Here is a 20,430-nt window from a genome sequence, read left to right on the forward strand (position 1 = left end):
TCTTGCCTTATCTTGAGAGGATACAGCAGTGAAATTTAAGGTTTCATTGAGCCTTGAAGATTGATATCTGTTGGAAAAATACGTGACAATAAACCCCTTCAAAAGATGAGCTTTATTTTCAATTCTAAGTTCAAAAAATTACGCCAACCAACGCTCCAACCATGACACTACCTTAAGGGTGTTCCTTAGAAGCAAGTTCACATTTTCGCTAAGAAAGATATGTGAACGTGAACCCAATGCATTCCACCATATAATTTAGATAATATTGACTACGCATCATTTTTTGTGAATTTTACTCATGCAATTCCTTCGAAAATTCGATAATTGACAGTATTCATGAGCAGCACATCCGGCCGGTAAAAAACCGACTTGAGAGTGGAGCTACTTTAAGCGTTTTAAATCATTTTCTGGTCCACATAACCTCAAACAACTGTTTCTTATTCCAAAAATAGTTGTTTGAGGTTAGGTTAGAACATCCAGAAATAAATTTTCAACCCGATGATTTCGCACAATCAATTAGCGATTATGTTTAGCGGTTATGTTTAACCTCTTGCAACGTCCAATCACGTGATTACTGGGACATCTCAAAGGTAATATGGAACATTACAAAAGTTACCCTCTTTTTTTTAATGAAGGATTTCGTATAAACAATTTTTATTTAATTTTCAGGCGAAAGTAGATCTCAGTTACAGGTAATCCCAACTCCTCCACAACTCTATATTTATTATGATTCAATGTCAATAGCATTTTTAGTTGCATGTCCTCAGCAAATACTTCACTGACATCTACTCTGGTTTTAGTTCTGAATTCTAAATGGTACCTATTTCAGGATGTTCCTGAGCACAATATCGGTACTGGTAAATGTAATTGAATTTGGAATAAGCTGGTATCTGCGAGCGAGAGAGTAAGTGCCGTTGGCAATGAGGTTAAGCGCTCTCCACTATGTGCGATAATTAAATTACATGCCCCTGGCCCTTGTCGAGTCATCCGAGGGAGACTGTACTCAGCACGCGATGTCACCCGTATACTATTAACTACCAATGATATCGATAATTAAATGCTCCGTATTATTGTTTTTTTATAATAACTTTCATAGGGGTACGCATGAATTGTTCAAATGGGGATCTATAATGAGTTCCTTGAATAGTTTCAATTCTCTACTGGGGTAATTACTCCAGCACAGACCTGAAACTATTCATTCACTCGACCCTCATTAGTTGGAGTAACTGGCCAATACATAGATGGTCGCAATTGATGATTATTCGAACAAATTAATGCTTTTGCATTTTTGGGGTGTGTGTTGGGGATTTTTTAACGTAAAAACTGTGGGAACGGCCTCTGGGAGATCGCGGGACCCCTAGATTAGTAATAATTCGGCTGAAAACTCCAAGAGACTTTGAATTATGAAGTTAGCTTAATTATCATTGGAGATTTCCGCGAAAAACCGACGTCATCTGGACTCTCGCAAGTGGTAAATGGACGAGGGTTGAAAATAGGTCTGTTAAAGGTTTATTCAAAATTCCAAATGTTGGATTAACCGCTAATCATTGCTTCCTTACACCGAACAAAGTTTTTCCCTCTTATCAGCAAATGCATTTATCCCATTTTATTGATTGGAGTATACAACGTAAAATGGTAAATCTAATAAAAACTACATTCCTATCCCCCTTGGACTGGTATTTTTCAAATGCAACTCGACTAGCGATGAATAAACTGGATTACCGGTACTCCAGTGTCAAAAGACGACGTGATTTTCCCTTTCCTAAAGAGATGAAAAAAATTGTGAAGGGACAGGGGGTGATGAAAAGCAAGGATACGTAACGAGATTGGGTCTTTCGAGACTCATATCGTGGAACTCTCTGAGGGGATGAAATGAGAATCGAGAAACACGATTTCTGCGTTATTGGATTCCGCTGTTATTAAAAAGTTCATGCGCTGAGGTAAACAGAGCTCAATGCAAAGGGAAACTGATCTGTTTTTGCTCAAGGAGATGTTTCATGATTTAATCTTGAATTCAAGGGGTTTTAATCAATTTCGAGAGGACGAATGTACAAATCTGTTTGCGAAAATAAATGAATAATTTTGCAGCAGGATTACTGGGTAGGAAAATTTTCCGCGATTATTTCACGCAACGAAAAAGACGCGATATGGCAATTGGAATTTTTTTGATGTCATATTGATGTGAGGATGAATATTCACGTTGGATAGCATAACTGCGGAAAAACTGAAAAAAAATCAATCGGACTTGAGGTGCCATCTAAACTAATTTTGTAATATTCTGTAGGTTTAGAGCAACTTTACCCGAGTTACCGCACATCGATAATAATTGAAAGATCCGGTTTTACCATCAGCTGAATATCGCCAAACAAGTGTCAATTGTTCCTGTATGGTGTTTAGTATATGTGAATTGCACTTTCACCTCTTTAATGGAATAATTTTGTTTTGCATTCTTCCTATGTTTTTTATACATCTTAAGATTTAAAAAACTACAAATATCAACAAATCCACAGGTCCACAAATATCAATTTTATTAACCTTCTCTTTGGTAAGACAAACCCAAACGTATCTTCAAGTTCATTATTAGTGAGCGCTGCTCTGCATCTATTATTAGGGTAATTTAACACAACAATTACCATAAAAATGGAATATCTAAAGCCCAAGGTCACGTCTTCGACAATTTCATAAAATACAGATAAAGATAAATTCAATGCATTTACAAAAACCCAAGACCGATAATCATTGCAAGTCCCTCCCTCTCACTTATCTCACCCCTCCGTAATACTTTATCACAAATGCATTGACGTACCTCAACTACGATAAAACTTATCTCTTATTTTTTGTTGACCCCCAACTAATCAACAACCCCAAGTGACAGGAAAAAATGAACGAATTTTGTTCTAAATTCTTTCACTATTTTTTATCAAATTCGCGAAACATGACAGGCGTGAATTAATGAATGAATGAATGAAAAATTCACATTGTATAGATACAGTGACACTCTAAAATCGAACATTAAATTATCATTTGATTGATCTCTGTTGCGTCAATGTCAGAATTACACGTAGCCTAGACAACTTTGTGTTCTATGATTATTGAATGTTCTCCACTAGTTTTTTCATTACAGTGAAAAAACAAACAAGTGAGAAGTGCGTCATATATGACATAATTACATTTGCTGATTAATTGACAGTTGACTTTCGTATAAGTCTTTTGCAAATCATTTACCTTTAGAATATCTAATTCATTATTTGTTTCATTTCATTCAATTTAATAAGTTTGTTCACATAAGATTCCGTAAGGTTGAAGAAAATTCCGTTCAAGGGTGGAAAGTACTCCTTTTCCTCCCTCTTCAGACAACAAAATACAAACTTTCCTTTGCAGAGAGATTGAAAAATCCCAAGTACCCCTCGTGCGGAAAACATGAGTTTCTGAGGAGCGGAACGTGAACCACATGTGATCCAATGAATTCCTCGGAACATTGACCTCTTAATTTTAACGAGAATCAATTCTACCATTGGATTATGCCATGATGATGGTGTGTGTAAGGAAATTTATGGGAACTGAAGGTCTCGGAGATATCGTCACTGTGGCAAGGTCACGGCCACTCTCAACCAAGTAAGACATTTATATTGTATTTACATTGGTAGTTTATCGGTGTCAAGTGTGGGAAAAATTGATTTTAATCAGCTGTTCCGGTCTTTCAGTTCATTTTATGGATACGATTGGAGGGAAGGTCGTTAAAAGAACAATAAGCAACAATAAGTAAAGAAGTTGCTATATTGCAGGATCTTCTGGACCGATTAAGATGCAAGAGCACTTCAATGTAAAGATTAATCATAGCTTTCATGAGTTGAAATTTAAAATTTTTAGCGTTAAATTCAGGTATTTATGGTAAATTTTCTAAAAATTAATCTTCACAATTTTGAATTTTCCAGCGCATACACATCGACACGATCTAAAAAAATCATTTTTTTTTTCAATTTTCATTACATTCTAAACAATTTGTAATGGAAATTAAAGAATCGAAAAATCAATCAAATACAGAAGTTCGATTCGGAAGCAAAAAATACCCGAAGGAGACAGAAAGATTATCGTCATATGTAATAGAATATTCGACGTTCAATGAAATTCCAATACAATCACATTTTATACGGAATATTTCAATACATTTATCGAAGAATCGATAACTACAGCAGCTTGAGTAATAGCTCGAGCAAGTTCCCATTCATTCTTCACAATTTTTGGAATCTGTTGTCACAATGTACGATAACTTTTCTACAAATTCTCCTCTACACGCGCTATGCTCAGATAACACTCAAAATAATCCAAGGTCAATTGAAAAATCGCTCACCACCAAACAAACACATTCTAATCCAATTCCTAGAGAAGTTTTATCTCTTTCCATAAACGTACTTTCCAAATACATCGTAACCTGCCATCAAAAAGAAAATTGCGTAACCACTTCAAGTTCAACTAAGCTCAAGGCCCATTCCACCATTCATTATTCCAAAAACTCCCGATAACTAGACAAGCTAGGTCTTATCAGTTGTCACCCCTCTGCCACAGTACCACGTGCAGTACGTCATAAGTTAAAATGAAAAAAATAATTAAATAATGCTATTCTTTAAACAAATATTGGCAATATAGGGTACAGGGAAGGAACTAGTTCAGTATAAATGACGTAAAAATTCCGTAATTTTCGAGCGAGAATAAGGGTCCGATAAAAATGGCAAAGGGTCCAATAAAGAGTACGAGTACTGCGTAAAAATTAGATAACCAATCCCACACTTTTTACTGGATCTTTCGTAATTTTTATCGGCTCCATATTCTCGTGTGGAAATTACGGAACTTCTAACTCTTTATTTTTCTAATAGACAATTAATTGATTAGTAATCAATTACGAAATTTTAAAACGAGATACGTTGACTTATCTCTCAGTTGAGTTTTTTAGCAATATCTCCGAATCTACGAGACATGGCGGAAATTTCATAACACATTTATTGTACTCAATTGCCTCCACAGAAAAGTAATAATACAAATTTACGTATCTCCCTTACATTCCGGAATATTTATCGAAAACTAATCAATAGCCCAAAGTGACTTATCTCGACTTACGAAAAAGAGAATCAAAGGAGATTCAAAGAGAGCAAAGCGCTCAAAAGAGAATCAAAGGAATTTCAAAAAATCGGTATCTGTATTATTTTTTCACACTTAAATTGTTGTATTCTATGATTGAAATAATTCACTTCCGAAAACTTCTTTTATTTTAATGAAAGTCTTACAATTTTTCAAAAGGGATCCACCCGGCACCTGAGGACTACATTCTAGAGAAGTATCTTCTAGAGTGGTCAGGACAGGAGTAATGATGCTCCGGGTGTTACAGGCGTCTATATTATTTATCAAAAATACTTATCTTCTAAGGGATGTTCTGTTCTGAACTACGGTTAGGCAGCTGCATGCAATTAGTTGGGACAAATGCATTTATGAAGTTTATTTTGAAAATTGTAGATCGGAAAATTCGCATTAGGATATTTGTTTGGGAGATAGTAGATAGAGACTAAGAGCACTTAAGTGTTCGCTTTTTGAAAATATGTAAGAACGAAGGTACTTAAAATGTTACGAAAGCCATCAAAAATACGTAATAGCGTATTTTGTACCTCAATTTATTTTCAAAAATCGTGACAATTGTTCATTATCTTCCCCTCATATTGTCAAAATAGACTCAAATTGTATCGGGACTTAGTGCATTTCATTTAATCGACTCTCCTCAAGTCGATATCATAAATCTCAATCGATACTACACCACACAACATCTACTTCCCCCACCAGTGAATTCTATTCCATAAAAACCTAAACAACTCCCCCTTCTCGTCTATCTACCTCCCCCCCTTGAGCCACAGACAAAAAAAAACGATAGACTCTCAAAAAAATACGACATAAATTCCTACCACTCACCTCCGCCTAAAAAATAAAGAAAAAAGAAACCAACGTTGACGAAGTGTTAGTTTCGACCACGTGTACTTCCCCCCTCTGCCCCTCCCCGCTCCATATCCTGCGAAAAAAACATCAAGACCACCTGGCGATTGGTCGCCGAGTGGAGGCTCGTCGCAAAATAAACCAGAGGAAAATAAGCGCTGAAAGGAATAAAAAAAATACCTCGAGGTAGAGTTATATCTCCGTCTGTGCTGGTGCCGCGAGCCCAGACTTGTGTATCCGAGTTAAATTGAAACCGGCCAGTGCACTCGTGGAGTTGTGCGTGAGTGTCCCTCTCTCTCGTCGTCGATTAAAATACAGCATAAAACCTTGGATCCAGTGCACATCGAGGTGGGATTGAAAAACTAATAAATTATTCCTCGATATTAATTTTTTTTGTTTCCTCGTTAAGTGATATGACTCGGATAAACGTGTAAACAGTGCTGTTTTGATGGATTTCCAATAAGTGAAGTTGACTACAAGAAAGATCTAACCGCATGTTTGGTGAACACGTGGGTCATTTATTTCATGTGATTGGAAAAAGTGATAAATTGTTGGCCGATTAGTTACTAAAATAGCATTTGGAGGGGTCAGGTGGATTTTACAAGAAGGGTAATTGCATATGTATTAAACATAACCTAGAAATTCACGATATTATTGGGCTTATTACGACGTAATTTAGTCGGCACTGATTTAATTATTTGTTTTTGTGTGTAGAGATTATTTGATTGTTCATTTGGGGCGTTTGTTTGTCAGATAATAGGGGAATTTTTGTGCGAATTAAATGAACACGTTGCGTCATCCAAGTTCTTGTTGGAATAGAGAAAAAAATTTGCACTGGTTTTACATGATTAATTTGTTCTGTTGGGAGATTTGATTTGGTGTTTGCGATTGGGATTAATTGAAAAATATTGATGATGAGAAAATTGGAGACTGAAATTGAGTTTTATCAATTGATTTGACGGCTTGTGCGACGGTGATTTTATTAGCCAGTGCTTACAGCGGCCTTGTCGCTAATTTTATTCGTGATTCGTTTAAGGGTCATCTTGATTCTTTTCATTTTATTTACTTGGGGAGAGTAACAGAAGTCATTCGCTTATTGCAGTTCATTGTGATTTGACGGTATCTTGTTTTTTTAATTTTCGCGTTTTCGCCAGAGTGGGGAGGCAAGAGACAGTGTTATATTTTTATCGATTTTTCTCAAAGTGCATTTTTCCGATAATGAATTACTTTCGGGTGAGGTTGATGGAAATTTTTTCAAAGCATTTTCGCTGCCACGAAAAGGTATTTTGAGATTTTTTGGTTGAGGGAATACTTTTGGAGATTGTTGGAAAATAATCGAAATGATATGACAGAAAAAGAAATCATTTTTGCGAAATATTCGTTTAGTTGAGAAAAGTATTTTTTTTTTTTTTAAATATGTCTCCGGTTTATTCATCCCCGGGAGAACTTAATTAATTCTCAATTAAGGCAATTTGATTGCTCTTGAGAATGACATTATTGCACATGACCTTGCGTGAACTCCGTTAATGATGATTCATTGTTTATAACATTCTCCTTTTTTGGAGAGAAGGATTTCCATAAACTTTTTAATGTTCGTTATTATGGAAGGACTTCACTCAAGATAATAATCGATATGATCGTGATCTAGATCGATATAATTGACAGAGTTTAAGCCGAATGAAGATCGTCTACTAACAACTCGATGGAAGAAATGTGGCATTTAAACATTAACTACTTTTCTAAAGCAACTGAATGTTTAACAAAAATAATTTTTGTTCTTATTGAACGCTAATGGTGTTTGAGATTAGGATGGGGGTACTGTACATTAGAGTTTATTTAGTGATGTCTGAGTCAAGGGGTAAAGGTTGAAGATCACGAGATCTTTTTGGAGATAAAAAGACAGATAATAGGGATTTTGACCGGACAGATATTTTGATTGTTTAAATTAAAAACCACTTATTTAAAAGATATTCAAGAATTAATTCTTATGTAGTTTGGACGCATTTTGATTTTTTGATATTTTTCATGGGGATGTGACATGCAGTAATAATGTTTAGGTGCGCAGCTCCTCTAGAAAGTACAGAAATAATATCTGATCCAAGCTGCACTTGTGGTGCTGAATTGCCGGACATTAATCACGTATTGTGGCATTGCCCTCTTCATTCTCACCAAAGGGATAAATTAGTGAACAAATTCAGTACTGAAGTGGTAAAGCGAGATAAATTCACTTATCTCTGAGTCAATTTTTGGAGCAATATCTCCAAATCTGAGAGAGATAGTGAATGTTTTGTTATGACATATGTTGTAGCACTCAACTCGCTCCATAAAAAATGTGATATCCACAGTTTTACGGTTTTCCATAGATTCCGAGATATCCTAAAAAACTGGTCAATTGTCAAAAGTGACTTATAAAGTGAACCCCCTCTCACACAACCAAAACACTTCCTGATGCAAATTTCAATTATGTAGAACAAATAGGCAACTACGTCACAGAATGTTGTGTAAATGTTTAATGTCAATGGAAGTTATAAGATGTATATAAATACCGTGCGAATATCCAATTGTTAAAGATACGCCATTCAAACTCATGCAAATAACATCGAAATTTACGAATCTTTGTCATTCATACTTTTGGTTTTCGGAGACATGAGAGAAAATCTAGAGAAGAAATCAAGACGTCTCATACAATTAATTGTCAGTGGCGTTTTTATTATCATTATCCATTCTCGTGAAGAGAGAAGAGAAAAATCTTCAATAAAAGCAACAAAAAAATAATTGACAATCGGAATCGTTCTGCATCTTATTATTTTTTTTCGTTACAATAAAAAAAAATATGAGTCTTTAAGATGTCCGGGATTAACCTTCGCGTGGACTTTTCGAAAATGTTGCCTTCTACATTTTGCATTTGTTAGTGAGTAAATACTGATCACTAATTTTGGGGTATTCAATGATAATCGATAGACTGTTTGAACGTCGTGGTGTCAATAGAAGTGTTATAGTAGAATGGGAAATAGTCGAATTGAAAAATTTGTATAAAACAGGACGTAAACAAATAAAATATCGATTGAACTGGAAATATGTAAATTTTTTTATCAAACACTTCGGTTTCTAAAGAAAATCGACGGATTACAACGGATTTATTTTGCCCGAAAAAATCCCGCTGGTATAAAAATAAATTTCTCTCATTACATGAATTATCAGTCAGCAAATGAACAATATCAAGTCCCGTCACGAAATAAAAAATTAATTCCCATGGATCCCGTGAAAAATCGCAAGTTTAAAATCAGCAGAAAATATGAAATTAAATTCATCAAAAAAGTTACTAAATGCCATCGTTGGCTCATTGGAACTACCTACGCAATTCCTCATGCGTTATACCACATTCATTATGCTAATAACACGGAAAAAAAAGATGAATTGTAAAGTCAAAATAGAAAACATGATGAGAAGAATCGCTCACTCTTTCACAATTCCTATTCATATAATTCATTTAAAATGAAAACTAAGTACTATCACCATAAACTAAATTTAAAAATTGGACTAACATATTAGTGAATATTTTTCAGTTAATGATAACCACTGAATTGTGACTGAAACGAGCAATGTTAACGAGGTAGCCTTGAGGTGAAATGTCCCGAAGCCTGCCAGATAGAGTGGCAGGGGTGTATTATGCCCATGGCCTCTTCTGCTCGTCACATCCAATTGCAGCTCTTTCACTGGCAATTACAATCGTTATACTATGTTGGTGAGTACAACTGAAATATCTAATGCTTCATAAAACCTTGTATGTAAGATGATGAATTTATAAATTTATTAATGTGTAATTGCTTTTTATTTCTCAGTTATCCACTTGTGAATCTTCCTATGCCTGGCAATGCCCCAAGGACAGTGATAAATCAAACAATTTTTGTTTCCAATGACACTACGACTTCGTCACTTTATGTTCAACAAGTTGTTTTGCGAACTGGAGTTGTACCATGGACCAACGATCTTGCCTTGTCCGATGCCTTTCGAGGACCTCTTTACGAAGTCTTCAATCTTTTAGAAATCATTCAGAATTATCAGGATCCAGAAACGTAAGCATGCTTGCCTTGAAGGACAAGGAGATATTCACTCGTTAGATTTGATCTTCCGTTTTTGAAATTAGTTGTTTATGATGATTTCCATTGCAACAGAGTGAGATACGCGATGAGAATCAGAAATCATAATTTATCGAATTAACAATATCCCTCGGAAAGATTGAACAGAGAATTTCGAAAAATTAGTCTTGAAGATTTCACATCATCTGAAACGAGAACAAATATTTTTTACTGAGCTCTGGCTATTGACATTCGTGAATTGATATTCGAATTTGCAAAACATCTCAGAGGTGCACAGATTGGGAAAATAATTTCAAAGGGCTATTTTGACAATCGTGAAATTTTCTGTACAATTATATCTTTCACTTCTTCTCAAGATCATTATTAAAATCATTTAATGACTGAAAGCCAAGGAGTAGAACATCGAAACGAATATTTCAGAATTTGACGATTTCTTGAATGATAATGTGAAGGTAGGGTTTCTTCATCGATAACTTCATCGATGATGTTATGAAAATAAACTAAAATGAAAGTGAAATATTTACATAATACAATATTTAAAAATTGACTCATCACATCCTGTTTTTAATTAAAGGTTAAAAACTCTCGGCCAAGTATGTTTGCACATAGAGGCGGTAAAAAAACGGAATGCCAATGCAAAAAAGCCAGAGGTACTTCCTGAGTACAATTGTTTAATTTTGTCACCGGCAAATCTCTGGCAACAGAGCATCGAGCTATTCAATCAGGACAATGACGTAATTGGCACGATATTCTCATACCAAAATCTTCAGAAGGGGAAAATAAGTCTTGCTGAAATGCTGTTCGGTATGAATCTCAAAGAAACCGGTGTCAAACGGTATCCAGTGAGAGTGAGACAGAGAATACTTCAATACGCAGTTACAATATTCCTCAAGGAATACGATCCTAGGTAAATATGAGGATGATAATGGTTGTGAGCAAATATTTACGGCTTAATGTGTAAATCCACTATGACATAACATGAAATTCTAGTTTACTGGAATTATTACGACAATTTCCGGATGAAAATCTGTTTGTAGAGTCCAACCAAAATTTTTTTCTGTTAAATACGATTGTTTATCTTTGATGTCACCAGAAAAACCATGAATTGACGTTTTGATTGAAATTTTAATGAATTAAAATTATTTCAACTTCAAAAATATTTAAGGGGTATTACTGAAATGAGACTGTCTTTCATTTTGACTGCTCGGTTAATACGGAAGTCTTAGGAAGCTGTTAGTTGAAGAATACAAGTTAAATATCCTCCTTTTAGTAGGGGGTTTCGAAAATATGCGTGAGAAATTGCAAAACTTACGAATATTTAGCGTCATGTAAATGACATTCTGCAGATAATGAATATTTAAAAAGCTAGTAATTATATGAAAAATATAATTTAAATGGCACTGAATATTCACGTTTTTTATATTTAAAAAATTATCAATTGGCTGAATTCATAGTGTGGAGCATACCAAACAAAAAAAATATTTACATATCCTTAATCACTCAGTAATGGCTTCAGAATCGAAAAATGTAAATGGCTGATTGTTTTCTTAAAATTGCCAAAAATACATTTGATACCGTCATTGTTTAATGAACATTAACCAAATTAACCTCCTAATTAATGGACCTCATAGACAACGATTACTTTTAACAGATTGAAAAAAACATGAGAATCGAAAAAAAATAAAATTCAAGATCATTAAAATTTCATCGTAATTAACCACGTATTATTGAAACGCCTTCTTTACAGATTCATCGGAGGATTGAAAAACAGATTGACAACGTACTACTCCCTTCATCAGCCTCAGAAAACAGAAACACCCCAGCAATTTGACGAAACCCTTCATATTTTCTATCCGGGGGAATTCAATTACAACGACTCCTTTCCCCTGATGATGACATTCTTCGCTCTCTTCGTGTATGTCTACTTCTCAGTAAGAAAGATCGAACTTGTAAAATCGAAGATCGGCGTCGCCTTCAGTGCAACTGTAACAGTTATATCATCCCTATCAATGACAGTTGGTGTTTGTTTTTTCTTCGGATTAACTCTGAGTCTCAGTGGCAAGGAAATATTTCCCTATTTGGTGATAATAGTGGGTCTTGAGAATGTTCTTGTTCTTACAAAAAGTGTGGTGAGCACGCCAGCTCATTTGGATGTTAAAATTCGAGTCGCTCAGGGTCTCTCCAAAGAGGGATGGTCAATAACAAAAAATCTCCTGACAGAAGTGACAATTTTAACGATTGGATTGTTTACTTTTGTTCCACCAATTCAGGAATTCTGTATTTTTGCTATTGTCGGTCTTCTGAATGACTTCTTCCTTCAAATGGTCTTTTTCTCGACAATTCTTGCTATGGATATTCGAAGAATGGAGCTGTCAAGTGATAATTCACGATTTCAATTTACTCACATAGCCGCTACAAGGAGACAGCAGTTTACGACAACTGTATTGAATAAAAAACCAAATTTCTTCAGATCAAAGTCTCATCCCAGGCTCAATGGTATGACAGGGCCGACTAATGTCATTGCTCCTACTACTCAGAATACTCAAACACTCGTGAAAATACCGAAGAGGCTCAAGCTTGTACATTTCTGGGCGAGAACTAGGATATTTCAGAGGGCCTTCATGGTGTGGATGGTCGTGTGGATTAGCATGATTATTTATAACTCTGGGATCATTGAACATTTGATTCATCTCAGTGACACCTTGAAACATGATAGCGAGATTGAGAGTTATACGGTTGATGGACCGCAGACTTTGAAAAGTTACGTGGAGTTTAAGACGCTGAAACCAGTCGTTGTTACAACTTCTACGAGCCCACCCAGTATTGTTGATGAGGTGAGTAGGGCTGGATGGGATAATATGGGATTATTTGGGAAGTTTGAGACTTGAGGTAGGTTTGATGAAGATATCTTTCATTTTTTTATCTGAAGAAAGGAAGTTACTAGGAGAGTTTCGGAAATTGAATGTTGCGTTATTGAAAAATATCTTTCATCATCGATATTTTCCCCAGAGGTTCGTACAATATTTCAGAATATCTTAAATATCTAGGAGACCTAAGGCCCACGAAACATATCACTCGTTAAAAATTCTGAAAATATTTTTGCACGCGCGTTCGTCACGAGGAAGATAAAACTCACTTGAGAATGTCCATAAATGCATCTTTATCTGACTAAAAATTCAAGATACTTTCCGGTAATTAATATGTAAAAAAATATAATGCGTGAATGTAAGGTAATTGAATAATTCATAATTTTTTTGCGCTCAACGGCCTAAAAACAAAAGTGGTAGTTCTTTCCCATTTATATCGACTGGCAAGAGTTTGAGGCAGTAAACTTCCTGAAATTATACAAAAACTAACGTCGAGCTAATTAACAAAAAGTTGTTGACATCTTCTAATATTCCTACGTCATAATGTTTGTCGACATAATTAGGTTTTCACTTTTGATTGAAAAATTTTATATTCACCAAACAATCTACCTTACGTGAGAAAAAAACTTGAATTTTACTGCGGCATCCCCTTCAGTACCTGCCAATTCAAATGGAGCAACAATATAAATAAATAATTACTCTGTGAATAAGTATTGACCAATTAATATAATTAACGCGCAACATACATTTCACTCTGGAATTGATTGGGTATCAGAGGCTTGTGCAATTAAGAAACTATTAAATATTGAAGTATTTATTGTTTCTCGAGCTTCGAAGTGCTAAATGAATTAATATTTAAGATTTTTATTGATTATAAATATCCAACGACGAAATATTTGCTGTTCAAAATGGCCTTAAATCATGCTAAATAATGGAAACAAATTTCATTTCATATATTGCCTAACTTTGGCCGGAAATATCACTTGAATTTACTCCCAAAAGCTCTCTTGATATGTGTTAACTATCCAATCTCAAGTCAAATGAATTTCAAAGGAACTTTTATCTGACTTCTCTGTATCTAATTACCCATGCACTATTGTATTTCTGAGTTTCTGAGTTATCATTTTTGCAGGTCTCCAATACTAATAACATAACCGAAGAGCTGAAGAAACTCCGTCCCGTAGACTTCCCACCATGGAATCGTCTATCGTTGTATCACTGGTCCTCCATTCTCATGATGTACAACATCTCGACAGCCGGTGAACAAATAACAATTCTACCGACAATAAAAATATCCCATCCAGTGAATCCAAAATTATCACGACAAATCAGCAATCCAAATGATGTACAGCATTTTCAATGGCAAAGCTTAGCAACAGCTGCCCTTGATCCCCTGGACTTTTCAGGTATGTTTGACGCAATTACATGATTTATTCAGTGAATTTCAAAGACATTCGCATCACTGCAAAATTATTAGAAGAAATAGTCGTGGGGAAAAAAAATATTGGTTGAAAGATTGAGAAGAGGAGATGACTGTTAGTCGTTCAGTAGATTTACCTTAAGGATATCGAAGTTTTCTTTATAGTGTGGGGCGTTACTATGTATCTTTATTTGTCTACCGGAGGTTAGCTGGAGTGACACTATTAATTATATGAAACTAGGGATTTGCTCAAAAGCAGGGCTACTAAAGGGATCTATCTTGATCTATAACGTTGCTATGTTTTTTTTTCTCACACATGACATAACAAATTTGACAATTAAATTGAGTGAGAAAAAATTTGAAAAAAATGAACATTGAGTGTCGTTCAAGTTGCATTTGGCATAGAATTTTTACTCTTCATTATTACTATTATTCTTTAAGAGCTCCGTCAAACTGACGGGATGCAAATTAAAAAAATGGAGTACATATATATATCACTCCTGTCCCACCGTCTTTTTTACGGCAAATAAATTTAAATGTAAAGACTATTATCACGTACTGTTGTTCGAAAAGTACGGATATTCATAATAATACAGTTTCACAACTGTAATTGATTTAAACAATATGTCGGGGGTAAATTTGAGGGGGAATCTTTTACATTTCTGTTAGCATTAAAACTGGCCATAAAAGGCCATAAGGCCTCTGATGCCTGGACTATTAATTTTATCTCGTAATTTCAGACATCGAAGTTCCGATCAGATCCGAAGGACGTGGTTTCTATACAGACACCCCCTTCGTTCCCTCCAGCCCCATGGAGATCTTCCTGGCAGCTCTTCTCTGCCTAATAAGTGTGATAGTAGTTGCCTACACAATGGTAGTTCTCTATCGATGCATCTGCACACGAAACTACGCAGAATGGCGAACGAGTTGGCATCAACAGGAGAAAACCCAGGACTCCACTGAGCTTGTCTTGGAGGCCCTCCCCATAGTCCTCGAGGGTCACTCCCAGGAGATTGAGTGTATTGCCACAGACGGTGATACAATAGCCAGTACATGTTTGGCTGGTCACATAAAAATCTGGGACATCACCACTGGCGATATGCTGACCCACATCGATCGAAAGAAAATCTTCAACTCTAGCCAAAGGGACTTGATAAATCCGACACCCGATAATGAAGAATTAATGTCCGATTACGAGAGTGGATCACCACCATCAAGAGGAGAAATCGACAACAACACTTTTGGACTTTACTCGTCACCTGGGGGACGACCAAAGTATTCACCAGGTGGAACATTACACAGGAGCTGTCAGGGGAGAAAACGACATTCGATGAACTCGTTGGACTACGACTACCAGATCAACGATTACTCCAGTGACAAGAGGAAGATTTTCACCAGGAATACAAATTCTTTTGAATTCCCCGATCTTCGTCCCTCGATCAATACAAAATTCTCAACCATCAAGTTTCAACCAAAACAACAGTGCTACGAGAGTGGATTTGATTTTGGTAATGACTATAAACAGTTATTTGATCAGTTCAGGAGCTCCATTGATGATGTGCACAAGTGTGGAGGAAGTGAAGTGTTGAATAACTGTGGGAGACTTGGGAAATTTGAGTTGAATGACAGTGCAACGTCCTTGAGCACTGATAGAACAGTGCAGACTATACAAAATGTTGCACCAATTTGGTGCATTGATTATCAGGAGAATATTTTGGTTGTGGGGTGTGCCAATGGGGTCCTAGAATTTTGGGAGGGTAGTACTGGGAGATTCAAATGTTTCTTTGATGATGGCAGTGGTTTGGGAATATCTTCGGTGAAGATCGTGGGGTGCAGGGTAGTTGCAGCTAAGTTGAATGGGTCAGTAGACTTTTTGGAATTGGAGAGGTACAGTGAAGGCCATCAGATTGATTGGGGTTTCACGTCTGGGAGGAGGACACATGTGAGAACAGGAAGTGCTGGATCACCGATGGATATTGGAGGATTTCCACATGTTGAAGAGGATTTGCGGTGTCTCAAAAAGGGATCGCACAGGGCTCATCAACAGGCTATCACGGTTCTTGATAGCGAGGGGGGACGAGTCCTCACTGGGAGCCAGGATCACACACTCAAAGTTTTTAGGTGGGTAATTCTTGATGCTCTATGATATTTTAGACGTGGAGAGGTAAAATATGAGTTTATATGAGTAGACCTACGTCTCTTTTGAACAATATCTTAAAAACTAGGAGACTCGAAGGACTATTCCTAATGATTTTTTTCTCTTTTGTATTTGTATCTCAGGTTGGAAGATCAACAACCACTTTATACTCTTCATGGACACTGCGGTCCTATCTCCTGTCTATTTATCGACAGGGCGAATCCCATGACGTCTGGAAGTGGCTCTCAGGATGGACTTCTCTGCGTTTGGGATCTATTAACAGGAACGTGTATGTACAGTATACATGCACATGATGGAGCTGTGGCAGCAATAACATGCTCAGCTTCGTACGTGATAAGCATTGGCACAGACGAGCGTCTGTGCGTTTGGGAAAGATTTCAGGGTCATCTACTCCATGCTTTACCAGCTCACAGGGCAGCATATAGTCTTCAATTAGTTATGCTCACTCATCAGTTACTCATAACTAGTAATCAGGTTAGTAAATACCAACACATAATGATATCTAAATTAGTGAAGAAAGATTAAACAATCTAAATGGAAATAGTAAAAAATTCCATTCGCTGCTGAATGTATCTAAGTTTTGACTTTTGAGTCTTAATTCAAGTGTAATTGTAAAACAAAACGTTAGGAATATTTATTATAAAAAGTTTAATATATTTCGTAGATGGGGTTCTTCAAAAAATAGATTCCTACTGAAAACTTTTGAGATATAGAAACACGATTGACATATGGCCTTTTCACTCATCTCTTTAGAGTCAGATTGATATAACAATGATCTCTGAAATGATCTTCGAAGGTGCAAAAAATAACTTCAGTCATGTAATTAATGTTTTTTCAGGGTTCTCTGGTCGTTTGGGATGTGAGAACGGGTGAACCAATGAGAGAAGTACGACTAGATCACAAAGACAGTTGTGTTTATGTTAAACAAATGATTGCACTTAGGGACAGCGTTATTTGCGATTTTGGTCGACAGCTGCGTATAGTCAGATTTCCCTTAGTCTCTGATAAGTTGGACTGAACCATTTTTATCTATACATTTTAGTAGAGAGAAAGTAAGAATCTGTACATAGATCATTCTCATAGCCCGAGTGGGACATTGCAAATTTTCTAACACAAGCAGTGCTTTAACCCTTCTCCCCACCTCACGAGATTCAAATGTATACACGAAGAAAAAATAATCAACGAATAGTTGCAAGCACAATTACGAAACTGTCCATCGAATCTATTTAGTTAGATTTTTTTGACGTTAAAATAATCTCTGTAATAATTTATTAATTCACCAAATCGACCCTAATAAACTCCAATTTTCTCAGTCGTTTACGATCGTACTTTAAAATTCAAATCAAAGGAAAAGTATAGACTGATCAGAAAATTGAACGAAAAAATCCTTCCTCCATTTATTCGCGTTTAGCGCACCGGAATTCTTCATCGGAATGTTTTACGAAACAGTTTCCGCAATGATAAAACAATAAATTTGTAGTTTTCACTGTATCCTAGGATCGAATTGTAAATCGATAGAGTTCAATCCTCGTGTTACAGATAAGCAGACTTACGCAAATCCAATTTGATTCTTTTTACTGCACACTTGTCTTGTTATCGTAGTAATCTATTAAATGCTTCAATTTTCCGTCCCTTTTGTCAACAACAGAATTATGGAATCAATCGCTTATTTTTTATTTCGAGTTTTTCTTTAATTTTCAAGGAAACGTGACCTAGATTTTGCAGTAATTTTATTGCGATATTTTTTCTTCGTGTGAACCTTCATTTACTTCTCTTGAAGTATCATTATTACTAATTATCATTGAGCGTACCGATTGTGATCGACAGGGTGTGGTTATGGAATTAATGGTATTGATGAAAATTTTGGTAATTTTAGGCGAACGGCTGTGCAAAATAATGTTTGTAGATTTATCAATGCTTGAAGCCAGATGTATATCATCCGCTCGTTTATTAATTAAATCCTCAATTAATATTATTGAATGTAATGTGGGGAGGGATATTGTTACTCGACGGTTGTCAGTGACTTTTTTCATGGTCTAGAATACTTTGCGGAAATTTTTTCAGCAACAAAATTTTGTGTGACTAGTAAGCAGTGGATGAAAATATACCTGGCTTCATTTAATTTGTAATTTTGCATTTTTAATATTTGAGAGTGCCTTTATAAAGTCCGCCACGTTGTTTTTTTTTTACTATCTCATCTTTTGAGTTTAATAGTTGAATGATGAATGGAGAGAATTTGATTTCACTTTTAAGTTATTATTGCGAAATGTCTATCAATAAAAGCAATTTTTTTGTACTATTCAATGACTGTAAGGAATAAGGCACTTGAGGCAGAGTTGCCTCACGATTTTTTTGATAAAACATGTGAGAAGAGACATTTATATCTTTATTAGATTCCAAAATAACCATCAAAAACTGCTGTGAAGGTGATAAAATCAACTTTAACAGTTTTCTATGAACATTTTTCAGTTCTAAAAATCTCAGAACATTTTTAAGAGATAGTTAACAAGTGCTAATGTTTTTAAAAGCCACAACACCTCAGTTCCATTCAGTGATTTATTAATGAATAATTTAACAATGTTCGAGACGTGAGAAAATGTTTGTTAGAGATATTCATCAAGAACTCGTGTCTTTCAGAGGGAAATTGCCTCATTCCCACTCACTAATTCATTGGATCAAAGAATAAAAACTAATTTGTACATATAGAGGTTGAGAATGACTGCATCGTCAGACAATGAATTATTTTCATATTTCATAATAAACATAAAATGATTGAAAATTGCAAATGATGACGAGAATTATTGAAGATTTTATATGAATTTAAACAAAAACCTAAAATGATATTTTGGTAAGAATTAACGTAAGAATATCGCGGGGTTCTGCAATTAGTTCTAACATAGCAATTAAATTACTGAGAGTAATAAATTGTAAACAGCATCATGAATGAGAATATATTTTTAAGTGTGTGGCAGCTGATAGTCGATGAGGGTAAAAGTTATCTGAAATTCCTTGATGTTGTTGTGCCTGCAGAAATGACAAAAATCATTCTGATTTTAGACTGAACGTAGATTCAAAGATGAAAATGATGATGGAGGTAGGGAAGAATTGATAATTGTCACCAATACGAGAACATTTTTTATTAAGAAGGGATGGTTCTCGTAGAGTTAGTATTTTCATCGACCAAAGTGAATGTTGAAGGAACGTACTTGAGACACTATTTGATTATTCATATTTTTACATTTTAATGTTGATTGATTCGTCTGTAAGCACAGTTTGATGCGAGCTGCGTGAATTTTTCTATTTATTAATTTAATAATAAATTTAGACTATCCATCAATGAGTTTGTGATTTATTTGCATTTTAAGTTGCTTCTGACTATTTGATGAGAATGATATTGAGTGAAATATCGATAACAGAATACAAAGAACGAAACCAGATCATTTAACATGTGAACTACTTCCCAAGAATCATGTTTTCAAAGATTATCTGTATGTGTGTGCATACTTGTGATTATTTATCCAGAACTATCTTTATTACTCGTGAACGATGGGTTAAACGACGCTGAAATTTTGGCTGTTAATTAGTGCTTCCATTAGGCAAATTTTGAGACTGCATTCGGTTTCATTCGTTGAACGATTCTGGAGCTATACCAATTTCTCTATATCTGATATCTCACCCTTATGTACTTAGCCAGCGGGGGGTCGAAACGAAAAGACTAACTAATATATCTATTTGTGCATTGTTAGTACATCGTGGTGAATGTATTGATTGTGTTTGTACCCCCACGGATAATTAATAATCATCATTTTAATTTTGCCCATGATGCTGGCTCGAAAAAAAATAAAAAATCAACCTTTTCAATTGATCTGTAGCTAGTTTTGTAGGGAATCGTTTGTACATCACGAATAT

The 20,430-nt window shown here is 35.4% G+C and overlaps 2 protein-coding genes and 2 long non-coding RNA genes across 9 annotated transcripts in view; 2 read left to right on the forward strand and 2 right to left on the reverse strand.

Moving 5' to 3' along the window:
* The window catches only part of LOC135163632 (uncharacterized), an 81,565-nt gene that overhangs the window by 50,541 nt on the left and 10,594 nt on the right, over nt 1-20,430 (reverse strand). The gene's annotated exons all lie outside the window — the stretch shown is intronic.
* Nucleotides 1-20,430, reverse strand: part of LOC135163633 (uncharacterized) — a 36,804-nt gene that overhangs the window by 13,710 nt on the left and 2,664 nt on the right. The gene's annotated exons all lie outside the window — the stretch shown is intronic.
* On the forward strand, nt 340-2,019 carry LOC135163635 (uncharacterized). The gene is made up of 3 exons (XR_010299161.1): nt 340-590; nt 670-692; nt 830-2,019. It is a non-coding gene; the product is annotated as an uncharacterized LOC135163635 (long non-coding RNA).
* Nucleotides 5,480-19,858, forward strand: LOC135163624 (sterol regulatory element-binding protein cleavage-activating protein). 3 transcript variants are annotated; one of them, XM_064123213.1, is made up of 9 exons: nt 5,480-6,324; nt 9,543-9,721; nt 9,819-10,052; nt 10,651-10,983; nt 11,824-12,910; nt 14,076-14,349; nt 15,104-16,484; nt 16,644-16,995; nt 17,360-19,858. In XM_064123213.1, exons 2-9 carry the CDS (start codon nt 9,606-9,608, stop codon nt 17,537-17,539), a joined length of 3,957 nt encoding a protein of 1,318 aa, XP_063979283.1. In that variant the 5' UTR covers nt 5,480-6,324; nt 9,543-9,605; the 3' UTR covers nt 17,540-19,858. The 3 variants fall into 3 exon arrangements, with proteins under 3 accessions (XP_063979283.1, XP_063979282.1, XP_063979285.1); XM_064123212.1 differs by having other exon boundaries at nt 5,864-6,585; XM_064123215.1 differs by lacking the exon at nt 5,480-6,324 and adding an exon at nt 6,641-7,257.

The sequence above is a fragment of the Diachasmimorpha longicaudata genome, chromosome 6, assembly GCF_034640455.1.
Source record: "Diachasmimorpha longicaudata isolate KC_UGA_2023 chromosome 6, iyDiaLong2, whole genome shotgun sequence".
Lineage (NCBI taxonomy): Eukaryota > Metazoa > Arthropoda > Insecta > Hymenoptera > Braconidae > Diachasmimorpha > Diachasmimorpha longicaudata.

Coding starts and splice junctions, on each gene's coding strand:
- LOC135163624 (XM_064123213.1), top strand. CDS start 9,606: ATGTCCCGAAGCCTGCCAGATAGAGTGGCAGGGGTGTATTATGCCCAT. Junction 10,984..11,823: donor CTCAAGGAATACGATCCTAG/GTAAATATGAGG, acceptor CCTTCTTTACAG/ATTCATCGGAGGATTGAAAA. Junction 16,996..17,359: donor TACTCATAACTAGTAATCAG/GTTAGTAAATAC, acceptor ATGTTTTTTCAG/GGTTCTCTGGTCGTTTGGGA.